The sequence below is a fragment of the Eretmochelys imbricata genome, chromosome 5, assembly GCF_965152235.1.
Source record: "Eretmochelys imbricata isolate rEreImb1 chromosome 5, rEreImb1.hap1, whole genome shotgun sequence".
Lineage (NCBI taxonomy): Eukaryota > Metazoa > Chordata > Testudines > Cheloniidae > Eretmochelys > Eretmochelys imbricata.
The window spans coordinates 63,340,864-63,353,386 of NC_135576.1; the positions used below are offsets into that span (position 1 = coordinate 63,340,864).

The window sequence follows — 12,523 nt, forward strand, 5'->3', positions numbered from 1 at the left end:
TGGTTAGTAGACTCACTGAACCTCAATGCGTTCCAAAGCCTTCTTCACAACAACAAAAAATATGAAAAAAAGTTTGGCTTGTAGAAACTAATAAGGTGGAAGGAAGAGTGTGCTGGAAAGATTCTGGTGCACTTCAGTTCACTTCAAGCCTCAAACCTAAGCAAGACGAGGTTAATACATTCCATATTGGGGCAGAGATGGGAATGTTTTTATACGTTTTCTAAAACAGAATGAAGGAATTTAACTTCATTAAAAGAAATTTCTATAGAAGTACAACCTGGTCATCTTAGGTAAGAGACGTGTAATTAATGTACAAGTGTAGGCCCTGATTTTGTCAACACAAGTACATCTGAATATAGGTGAAACACTGAAATTAAGAAAGAGTTGATAAATTTGAGTTTTTTAATTCGAATCTAGAATCAGTTGGGAGAAAAGATGGTTTATCCATTATATTACAAAAAAATTAAAGCCTCTTATTATACAATAGGCTTCAGAAAAAATTAAGTGTTTGGGTATAGGGATAGCTGAAATTATTTATCAGTGTAAGGAAATATGGAGATGTGGACAGATCTTCCACTTACTTACAGAAGAGTTAAATATTCTAATAATGAATATGCTCCCTAAGTTTTCGCCTCTCATGGGCCAGTTTTTCCAAAATGAGGCATAAAGTTATTTACATTACTTTAATGGAAAGATGCTCCTTAGGGTTACATTCATTAACATTTTGTTTGCCATAGGGGTGGTATTAAATTCCAGCTCCAAATTATTAATATTGGGATGTTCTAGTTCAATCCTTTTGTCATCAGTACAATGTGTTTTGACATCCTTTGCACAGAGAGACAAGGTGGGTGAGGCAATATCTTTTTTTGGACCAACTTCTGTTGGTGAGAGACAAGCTTTCAAGCTTGCACAGAGCTCTTCTTCAAGTCTGGGAAATGTACTGAGTGTCAACTACACTAAGTGCAAGTGTGCTAAATACAAGGTGGAACAACTAAAGAGTGTATTTAGTTGTGATAGCCCGAGTATCTTTCCCAGACCTGAAGAAGAGTTCTTTGTAAACTTGAAAGTTTGTCTCTGGTCCGATAAAAGATATTACCTCACCCACCTTGTAGCTGTGTTGGTCCAGGATATTATAGAGACAACACCCCTACAAACTGTACACAGGATAGATCAGGTTATTTTAGCATATTACAGTTTATATTTTACTTATGTTTAGTTTAATGACACATAGGTTCAGGACAAGAGTGGAATATATTTCATAAATGTAAGACTGTACCATTTGTATTACATTTAGGCCATGGAGTTTAAATCAGTTATTCCCTTTGCAGTGAAATTTTACTTTGTTTTGGAGTTGCATAGAAAATGTAAAACAGATTGAGCTGGTTTTGAATATGGTTTGGAAGAGCACTAATAATGCAAACCTTTGATCAAAAGGAAATTAATAAATAATTTAATAGACCATATAAGTATCCATTCAGATATCACCCACAGACCTTTGAAAATGAAGATACAGAACCCATATTTGAACTTACATTTGGTATATCTTTGATTATGAAGTTTATTGTTTCTTTATATGTTTAGGCTCATCCAATTAGGAATGCTACTGTATATTTATAATTTAAATAATTTATAAAACAGCACATATTAAAATGTAAGGGGACAGGAGCAGTGGTGAATTTCTGGTGTGGATCAAGGTTATTCACTACGTCAGCAGTTCTCAAACAGTGCGTCGTGACCCCATTTTAATGGAGCTGGCTTAGTCTTGCTGGGTCCCAGGGCTGAAGCCAAAGCCCACGGGCTTCAGCTCTGGGCGGCAGGCCCCAGATTACAGGCCCACTACTTGGAGCTGAAGCCCTCAGGCTTCGACTTTGGCCCCCTTGCCCAGGGTGTTGGCTGAAGCCCTCAGGCTTTGTCCCCTGTTCCCCTGCCCCACCTTGGGCAGCAGGGCTCAGGCAGGCTCAGGCTTCAGTCCCCTCCTCCTGGGGTCGTGTAATAATTTTTGTGGTCAGATGGGGGTTGCGGTTGAATGAAGTTTGAGAACTCCTGCACTACATACATGAGCTTGTGAATTCCCTTTCAAAATGGCCTATCTAGTCTGAAGAAAAAAGATTTCATGATATTATGAAACTGTATTTTCCCCAAATTCTTAATACTTCACTACCAAAGAGAAATAATTCACAATGTGTTTTAAATTTAATGTATGTTTAACATTATTTTGGGGGAACAGGACAAACATAAAAAAGTTACGCACGCTATATATTTTTTGAAATGTAAAAGTGTTTTTTTCTTTAACTGTAAGTTACAACAAAAGTTTTAAAAAGAATTTAAAACAGGATTATCAAAAGCTCATTCTGGACAGAGCCAAATTGCAATTTTAATTATGGCTCTGGGACAGGGCATAAATATTGAACTCCATATACTACCCTCATAATCAACATGAAATTCCCACTAATATCAAAGGAAAGTTTGCACAAAAAAAAGTGTAAAATATGTATTTTACATCTTAACTAAAGTTTTAGTTATTATTTATCCATTATCTTATTGCCACATTCAGCATCACTCAGTGGGGAAATATGCTCACCTCTATGACCATCATTCTTTCTAACCTTCCCTCTTCATCCTCTCCCTCCCCGCTCTGCTTTGTGGCCATATCAACACCAGGAAGAATGGTGTATTTTAGCACATGTTAACTAACGCGTTAAAATCTTAATACAGACAGGGTAAGTTGTGGTTTTAAAATGTTAGCTGGTGGAGATCAACCCCTAGGGCTGAGACTAGGGTTTCCTTGACCAGATAACACACATTAAAAAGGACATTTTTTTCTTAGACACCTGAATTTCTTTCCCTGAAGCAACTCTCAATTCCCACCTCCAATGGTTTCATTCCTACACCCTTCTCCATTTTACCCCCCAAACTACTAAGCAATTCAACAGTTAACGCAGATACATAAACCATTATCATTATACTGGGGAGCTAACATCCAAACTGTATGCAAGCACGCATGCATGAGCAAGAATACTCCATTTGTTTACTCTGAATTCAAATTTAGGAAGTTATCTTTGCATTTATTAAGCTAGAAACTGGTTTTTAAATGAAAGTTTAGATGCTGCAGAAACTGAAACAAATACATAAAAGTTGTAAAAACTGCTCTTGGATTCACTGTAGCATTTTGAGAATATAGGTCAAAAATACCTCCTTTTCGTCCAAAACGACTATCCATAAACTTTTCTATAGTTTCAAATTCATCTTCTTCAGGTTGTGGGACATCTTCTCCACAGACTTCCAGCAAGTCATCTGAATCTGTCTTTGTTTCTTCAGCTTCTTTGTAACTAATATTGACTGTTGCCTGGCGACGAGACCCTCTTTTATCATAATCATCATCCTCATCCTCATCGGATGAATCAAGTTGCCTCTTTTTCTGTCCTGCACTCTTTTTCCCACTTTTTGGCTTAATTCTTAAAAAGAACAAGAGTTGACAAAACAAAGATGTTTTCAATACAGAAATACCCACAAATGTTCTGCCATTTCTTACAGAGTATTAATATTTCACAGTGATTGTTCAACTGTACCACACTCAATTAGATAATGTAGGGAAAAACATTCACTATGACTCACTGCTGTGATAACATCTTTTGTAACTTCAAAAAACAACTTCCACTCTTGGGATACAGAACTCTACTAATAAATAGTTACATTTGGATTTGAGCTTAAAGAGAGACAGAGAGAGAGAGAGAGAGAGAGAGAGAGAGACACATTCATATTCCCATCAGAAATCTTATAACAAAGTATCTTAATTTCCAGAATTCTTACCTGCTTGGAGGTTTCCTACTTTTCACTTTATTTTTTGGCTCATAGTCAGATTCACTCTCTTCACAACTGCTTTTCTCTCTCTCCTCCTCGGATTCAGAATCTGAACCAGTCCCAGAGACAGATCCTGATCCAGACATTTGCCAGTCTTCACTGCATATATTGAAAGGCAGAAAAGTCAAGAATTAGAATATTCAGCATTACTGTGAAGTCCATATATATGAACGCCAGCCACTGGAATAATCTTGTTGACAGAAATAAATATTAAGGCAGTTAATAATTCAGTGTCATTAAAAAGACGGAAAATATTATGAAAACTCATCGATCTCTCTACTGCCATGAACATGGATATTGCATCTGGAAGCATGGAATACCATCCAATTTCTGAAACCCACCCCCACCCCCCAAGTCAGATGGCTTTTCATTAAGCAGTAAATCAGGAAGTAATATAATGACACCAGAAACACTTTTCTTCACTTTACCTCTTACAGAAACAAGAAAGATTATATTTTCAATGTTCAGTGTTCCAGTAAATGGATAATTGTTCAGGAGTTACATGAACTTTTAACGCTACACTGTTACATGAACCTACTATAATCAGGGTTTCTTCCATGGATATTAATTCTGGGCATCCTGACAAACTGATATGTAGGTTGGCAAGTGGCTATTTGGACAAAGAGACAACAGCTATGAAAATTTGTCTTTTAGGGTTCAATATTCTGTTTCAGGAAACATGGACAGAGGTCTCTGCGTATTTGGTAAGATAATTACATATAAATGTACTAGTTAAAATTAAAACAAAACAATTGTTTATATTAGATTATTAGATATATAAATTCAACAACAGTTTTTGGTTTTACATACTCTAATATAGATTTCTGTGAATTTTTAAACGACAAAGGATAGGAAAAAAATAAATAACTTTTGTCAATCACAACCAAAAAGAACTAAACATACAAAATTACACACTAATTTTAAAAGAGAAGTTTTTTGTTTTGTTTTTAAAGAGTTCATGAAAAGTGCCAGATTGACAGTCCTAGAAATTGAAGAGGTCTATTTTCCACAGAAACTATATCACACAGGCAATGGCAGTACAAGCTTCCCTACACTGCACCTCTAACCTTCCTCAACTCTGACCAGGTGAAGGGCATGCTTTTTGGGGTGATAGGATAGTTTTAATTTCCATAAGTCATTCAATCCTTGGTTGCTGTACTGAGATCAATAAGACTGCCAATTAATGTCAAACATGATGGTCATTTTTGCCCTTGAGATTTCAAAAAGATGACAAATTGTAACAACTTTGTCACTAACTGCTTAATTCCAACTAGTGACCTGGAGATAAAATGACCTATATAGCCTATTCCCAACTACCTTGGCCATATATAGATAATGTTCAGGATAGGATATTCAACAGGAAAAGTAATGTTACAACTAATACACTCCACTGTAGATTCTACAAAGCATTGCTGGAGGTGCTTTTGAACAGACACGGTCAATACAAGTGTACCTGATGCAGGGTATTTTACTAATTGGGGAATTTAAAGTTCTGTTTTACATATAGGACTCAACCTGAAATATATGTTGCATCTAAACATCTATGTATTAGAAAATACCCCAACATTCTAATCAAAAGAGAGAAGTGATAAAATCAAGTCCAAAAACCAACCTGAAGTCAGAGTAGAACTGAAATACTTTTATATATTAGATGAAGTATATATAAATACTAAAATATGCAAGCAGGAAGGACATTTTTATATAGTATTCTTATATGTAAAATATCCTACTCTTTATGTTTTTTCCTCTTGGTCTCACTGGATGAGTCATCCAAAGTGTCTGCACTACTAGAGGAATCCTGCAGAGAAAGCAAAGAATATATAGAATTCATTATCAAATATTAAAAGAGCAGTGCAACTGTTAGCGATCTGGCTTCCATTCTTGAATTGGTATAAATTTATTTTTCATGTTTGATTCCCTCTCCTTCAGTACACAATGATGCACTGAATACGACTAGGGTTTCCATATTTTAGTATGATTCAAAATCTATCACAATTGTTTATGCATTCACAGTGCTCTACTAGAATATCTTTTTGAAGACTGCTGTGCCTGCATGAAGCACATTTTTAAAACTGTCATAAATTAGTCAAAACGAACTTCCATCAGGAGACTGAAAATCTCCTCTGTAGTTTACAGATGAGCCCTGTACTAAATACTACCTTTGTACCTACTCAGGCCCTAGAATTGTTTAAACCGTTTTTTAAGAAAGGCAAAAATATATCTGACTCCTCACTACCTTTACTCTCCAAAAAAATGGATGGACCATATCAACTCAGACTTCCCTAAAATAATTTTCACTCAGGCAGAGAACAGTTCTGGAAAAATTTCATCCTGAAAAGAAACTTTTAGGAAGAACCATTTAGCAATAACTGTAAGTTAAGATTTTCTAAGTGTTTACATGGAAAATCTTAATTTACATTTCCCATAAAACTAAAACAGTTAAAAATGAAAACAACTGTGTACAAAAACAGAAGTCCAGCGTAACAGAAGAAGAAAATGGAGAAATTATGAGAGAAGATACTTCTGACCATAGTGTTTAATTATTCTTTAGAAGTGAATAGAGATGTCCACAAACTTTTTTGTTTAACAGAAAACTTGCACCCTCTCAACCTCAATAGTATCCCCTTTAAACATGTGCTCGCATCCTAGATTCAAATAAAATCAACTGTTCAGACTTTAAAACCTTCTATTCTGTATTTGAATAATTCTAAAAGCACTACAACAAGAAAATGAAAGTGATTCCTTGGAAAAGACTACAAGTTTAGGCCAAGGTTTCTCAAACTTTTTTTTTTTTTTTTTTAAATAGTGTGGACCATGTTCTCACAGGGATTGGCATGGAGCTACATCTCCTCCCATTCACTACTGCATAACATACTTTCAGAAACGACAGCAATTGCTTAGATGGAAAAGTAATATTTGGAAAGTACTTTTATGCTTTTAAGTAATTTAGAAGCTGGAAACACAAATGAGAGCCAGTAATACGTGACTTGCCAGCTTGGTCAATCGATCACAATTTGACAGCATCTGGCTAAAGCTTTCTAAGAAAGGTAATTTCTTCATCACTTACTCAAATATACAAAATTAAAAATGATTCAACATTTCTCTAGAAGAGCAAAATTCTCTCCTGAGATGTGTGTACACAATGCTTATTGCCTTCAAACAGACTTTCACACATACATATGGAGTGAGCTAGGACACCTCTATGTTTACATTTAAAGCATAGATTCAGAATAAGCTATTCACCTCTTCTGACCCACTGTTTGATGAAGCTGCTTTCTGCTGCTGCTGCTGCTGCTTCCTGAGCATTGCTGATCTCTGTACAGCCAAAATACTTGGATTTGATTTCCAAAACTGAAACAGAATTCAAATAGAAGAGTCATGCAATCAAATACGGTGGAACTTTACAATGATTTAATACAATCAAATTCCCAAACTGAAGTTTTGCTAATAAAAGTAACTATTTTCAGTTTAAAGAATGAGGAGAATGTTTCAATTTGTTACAACACTTTAATGCAAAATGTAGCATGCTTTACAGTAAATTTAAGTAAGAACCCTTAAATTAGCACAAAAGAATACATATGCTATAGTCAATGCTAACACATTTCAATTTTAAGTTGTTATAACTCAGATAATTCCAATAAGGAATGTAGTTAATACAATTGTCAAATAATTTTGCTTCATATGGAAGCATTGCAACACTTTAAAAAATGAATGAAGAGGAAAAACTTTGAGTTTTAAGCAGAATTATGTTAATTAATATTCTGTTATATTTATTATATTTTCTTTCATTCAAGGGGAGTCATAATACTTACAAATATTATATATTACACACAGAAGGAACTAGAGCAAATCTGAGGTTATTTTATCCCACTGGATATGCTCAGAAGCAATTTTCTGAAGAATTTAGATTTTCTTCTGAAATTTTGCAAACTTCTTCCTCATAGAAGACTGACTAAATGCAAATTTGAAGTTTTCCAGTTCAACAGTTTATCAGATAACAGCAAGCTAAAGTATACAGATATGATTTTCAAAAATGAATAGAGTTAAGAAAGGATTTAGTAGCATAGAAGCCTAAATAAGTGGCCTGATCTTGAAAAGTGGACTATTAATCTACTACAATCAATACGAGCAGCTGGGAGCTCAGCCCTTTTGATAATCAGGCTATTTAGGTACCCTGGTAAGAATTTAGGAGCATAATTTCGGGGATCTATTTCTGAAAATCTTGGCCTTAATATTTTCCATGATATTCAAGTCATGGTATGCAGATATTTTACTCATCAATCCAAGCTCAAATCCTAACAGTTTAACAAGTCTTTCATTCCAGTTCCTATTTATAGCTTATCTAGAGTGAAAATAGCTATAGGAGATAACCACACAAAGTCGAATATCTTTCACTGGAATGTTTGTGCATTTTACCTCAGCTCCACCAATTTTTGGTGGTTTTGCTTGAATTTGTTTCTTCTCTCTAGATGTGTCAGACTCTGATTCTGACTGACTGCCTGACTCTGAACCAGAGTCAGAGTCACTGCTCCCTGACTGGCTGCTACTTCCATCGCTACTGCTTCCAGAACTTGAACCAGATCCAGAACCTGATGCTGAACCAGAATCGTCATCCGACTGGCTGTAATTAGAAATAAAAGAATTATGGAGCATTCTGAGTAGTAAAATAAAATCAAAGTGAAGTTAGAAATAATTTAGCTTCACCTGTAAAATTAATTGTGAAATTAGCCAAGCATGCATATAATAGCCTACTCTTAAATACACTACATCCATTTATAGGACTCCATGCTGTGATAACTGGGAGCACTTCACAAGTTGGGTCAATTAACAACATATCCATAGACTATGCTCCCCTGCAGCCCACAGCTTCAAAGAGAGAGGTTAAAAAGACTTTGCCAGTTGATTAAATGTCCACAGTTTTACTTTCAAAGGTGTGGGCAAAACAAACTTGCCTTGCTTATCTTTATAAACATGGCCAAATTCAAGGTAAGACGTATCCATCTATTCCCTATAAGAGGAAATTGTATATTGGTGAAAGCCCTACACCCAACTTCCATGAGGTTCAGCTTTGGGACAGGTAGCTTTCTTGTCCAGTGTAGGTTATACAATGAGTTCCGGATAGACACACATAGTATGATTTTCACCCTGCAGTTAATTAACAGCTGATGCACAAAGAAGAACTGAGATGGAAAGAAAGGGTCAGAGATAGCCCCTCCTCTTTCCAGACAGCCAGACAACAGGAAAGGAGAAAGGGGTCTGATAAACTCATAGCTATTACCCAAACCTTGCATAAAAGTTTATGCTTCAAGCAAGGACCAGGGACAGCAGCCTGATATAGGACAGTTCATCCAGTCCAGGCAGGCAGAATGGTAATGGCACTGCATTTCACAACCATATCAATTATTTATTTGTTTGTTTTAAAGAACACCTATTTAATTTCTGTATCACCCATCACTCTCAGGTGAGAGAGAGAACAATAAATATGCTCTAAGACTGCAAAGAGGTCTTCCAGCAAAAGAAGGACAGAATAGATTGTCTTTCCGAATATTTTTGAAGTAAAAAGAAAAAGAAAAAACTTTAAAAAAAAAACACATATATTTCAGCCCTTCTTTGTATTTCATAGAGAAACCAAAATAGGACAAGCTATCAATTTAAACAAAATCCTTTGTAGGTCACATTTCATGCCTTATGTTGTAAATCTGGACCTGGTGATTTATACAAAGACAGCGTTATCAGGAAGGGTTATCAGGACCCTTGGATTCTATTCCTGAGGGCTCGCCTTCATAGGTAATTATATTAGCATGATTTTACTGGTATAGTTATCCAAATATAACTCCCCATGTTGACACTCTTATGCCAGTAAAATTCTCCCTTTAGAAAAAACGAGTCTCCCACTAAACTACTGCATCACCATCAGCAAGTCACCTGCCCTCCATACACAGTTATGCTTGAGATGACTTAACTGTCCCCTTTTCTCTCTCTTCCTCCTTTTTAGTTACAGCACACTTCAAATAATTTATTTAATTTAAAAGAATGAATTAGTGTACATAACATTTTGAAACAGTATTTTTATATGCACATATGGTGAACTATGTTCAAAATAAATTCAAAACAAATCTGGTTTCTCAAAACAATTTTCTCTATAACCTGTGCTAAAGTCTCAGATTCTAAAAAAACCCCATAATATTAATCTAACATAGAAGCCCCAATATTTTTTAAACAGACATCTTGATGGAAAGCATTATCGGGACAATATTGCCTTCAAAGTAGCCGACTAATTTAAAAAGAATGGTAACAGGACTGTAAACAGGCATCTTGATAAAGAACAACAGGTAATACCAAAAAACAAACTATTACAAAAATCAATCCATCCTCTTAACAGTCTTTCAGTTACATCACACGTTTAAAAAAAAAAAAAAAAAAAAAAATCACATAACTTTAAACAAACTTTCCTTTGTGCTAAAACTATTTGAACCAATGTATGCAAGTTGCAAGTTTCTCTATCAATGACTGATGAATACATAAGACTACAAAGCATGCAGTAACTATTTAAAGACTACCAGTAGCTTTATCTTAACAAACAAAAAACCAAAGCCTCTGTAAGCTAATTGGATATTTGTTAAGAGCATGTTTTCTACAATAAAATAATGTGGCTGGAGCAGTGCTTTTTTAAAAAAAAAAAAAAAAATTATGTCCTCATGGATGCCAAGACAGCATTCCAAATATGAACTGAGAGTAAATCCCCTCAATATTAGCACTAAACAACTAGCTATTAGTCAATGGGAGCTGTGAATGCTCAGCACCTCGGCGTTTAAAAATTAAACATCATGAAATTGAGGCAATCATGTAAAATTTGGCCCTTAACCTCTGCACCTTACTTTTCTCATGTCTAAAAGGGGACAATACCCATCTTTAGGGAAAAAACCCAACATTGATATCCTCAGGGTATGTCTACACTACGAAATTAGGTCGAATTTATAGAAGTCCTTTTTTTAGAAATCATTTTTATATATTCGAGTGTGTGTCTCCCCACAGAAAATGCTCTAAGTGCATTAAGTACCTTAACTCGGCAGAGTGCTTCCACAGTACCGAGGCAAGCGTTGACTTCCGGAGTGTTGCACTGTAGGTAGCTATCCCACAGTTCCCGCAGTCTCCGCTGCCCATTGGAATTCTGGGTTGAGATCCCAATGCCTGATGGGGCTAAAGCATTGTCGCGAGTGGTTCTGGGTACATATCGTCAGGCCCCCCTACCCTCCCTCCCTCCGTGAAAGCAGCAGCAGACAATCGTTTCGCGCCTTTTTTCTTGAGTTACCTGTGCAGACGCCATACCACAGCAAGCATGGAGCCCGCTCAGGTAACCGTCACCGTATGTCCCCTGGGTGCTGGCAGACGTGGTACTGCATTCCTACACAGCAGCAGCAACCCATTGCCTTGTGGCAGCAGACGGTACAATAGGACTGGTAGCCGTCATCATCATGTCCAAGGCGCTCCTGGCCACATCGGCCAGGAGCGCCTGGGCAGACATGGGTGCAGGGACTACATTAGAAGTGACTTGACAGGTCATTCTCTTTAGTCCTGCAGTCAGTCCTATTGAACCATCTTACGGTGAGCAGGCAGGCGATAAGGATTGCTAGCAGTCCTATTGTACCATCTTCTGCCGGGCAGCCATGAGACGTGGATGGCTTGCAGTCCTTCTGCACCGTCTGCTGCCAGCCAAAGATGTAAAAGATAGATGGAGTGGATCAAAACAAGAAATAGACCAGATTTGTTTTGTACTCATTTGCTTCCCCCCCCCTTCTAGAGGACTCATTCCTCTAGGTCACACTGCAGTCACTCACAGAGAAGGTGCAGCGAGGTAAATCTAGCCATGTATCAATCAGAGGCCAGACCAACCTGCTTGTTCCAATAAGAACAATTACTTAGGTGCACCATTTCTTATTGGAACCCTCCGTGAAGTCCTGCCTGAAATACTCCTTGATGTAAAGCCACCCCCTTTGTTGATTTTAATTCCCTGTAAGTCAACCCTGTAAGCCATGTCGTCAGACGCCCCTCCCTCTATCAGAGTGACGGCAGACAATCGTTTCGCACCTTTTTTCTGTGCGGGCGCCATACCAAGGCAAGCATGGAGGCCGCTCAGCTCACGTTGGCAATTAGGAGCACATTAAACACCACACGCATTATCCAGCAGTATATGCAGCACCAGAACCTGGCAGAGCGATACCGGGCGAGGAGGCGACATTAGCGCGGTCACGTGAGTGATCAGGACATGGACACAGATTTCTCTGAAAGCAAGGGCCCTGCCAATGCATGCATCATGGTGCTAATGGGGCAGGTTCATGCTGTGGAATGCCGATTCTGGGCTCGGGAAACAAGCACAGACTGGTGGAACCGCATAGTGTTGTGGGTCTGGGACAATTCCCAGTGGCTGCGAAACTTTCGCATGCGTAAGGACACTTTCATGGAACTTTGTGACTTGCTTTCCCCTGCCCTGAAGCGCATGAATACCAAGATGAGAGCAGCCCTCACAGTTGAGAAGCGAGTGGCGATAGCCCTGTGGAAGCTTGCAACGCCAGACAGCTACCGGTCAGTTGGGAATCAATTTGGAGTGGGCAAATCTACTGTGGGCGCTGCTGTGATGCAAGTAGCCAACGCAATCAAAGAT

General features: G+C 37.4%; 1 protein-coding gene across 2 annotated transcripts in view; it reads right to left on the reverse strand.

The window, feature by feature from the left end:
- The window catches only part of CHD1 (chromodomain helicase DNA binding protein 1), an 83,927-nt gene that overhangs the window by 47,302 nt on the left and 24,102 nt on the right, over nucleotides 1-12,523 (reverse strand). For both annotated transcript variants that reach the window (XM_077817244.1, XM_077817243.1), the window contains 5 exons: nucleotides 8,278-8,482; nucleotides 7,105-7,212; nucleotides 5,592-5,659; nucleotides 3,811-3,960; nucleotides 3,193-3,455 (listed from right to left, as the gene is read on the reverse strand). In XM_077817244.1, the coding sequence (XP_077673370.1) occupies nucleotides 3,193-3,455; nucleotides 3,811-3,960; nucleotides 5,592-5,659; nucleotides 7,105-7,212; nucleotides 8,278-8,482 (794 nt within the window). The remainder of the gene's footprint in view (nucleotides 1-3,192; nucleotides 3,456-3,810; nucleotides 3,961-5,591; nucleotides 5,660-7,104; nucleotides 7,213-8,277; nucleotides 8,483-12,523) is intronic.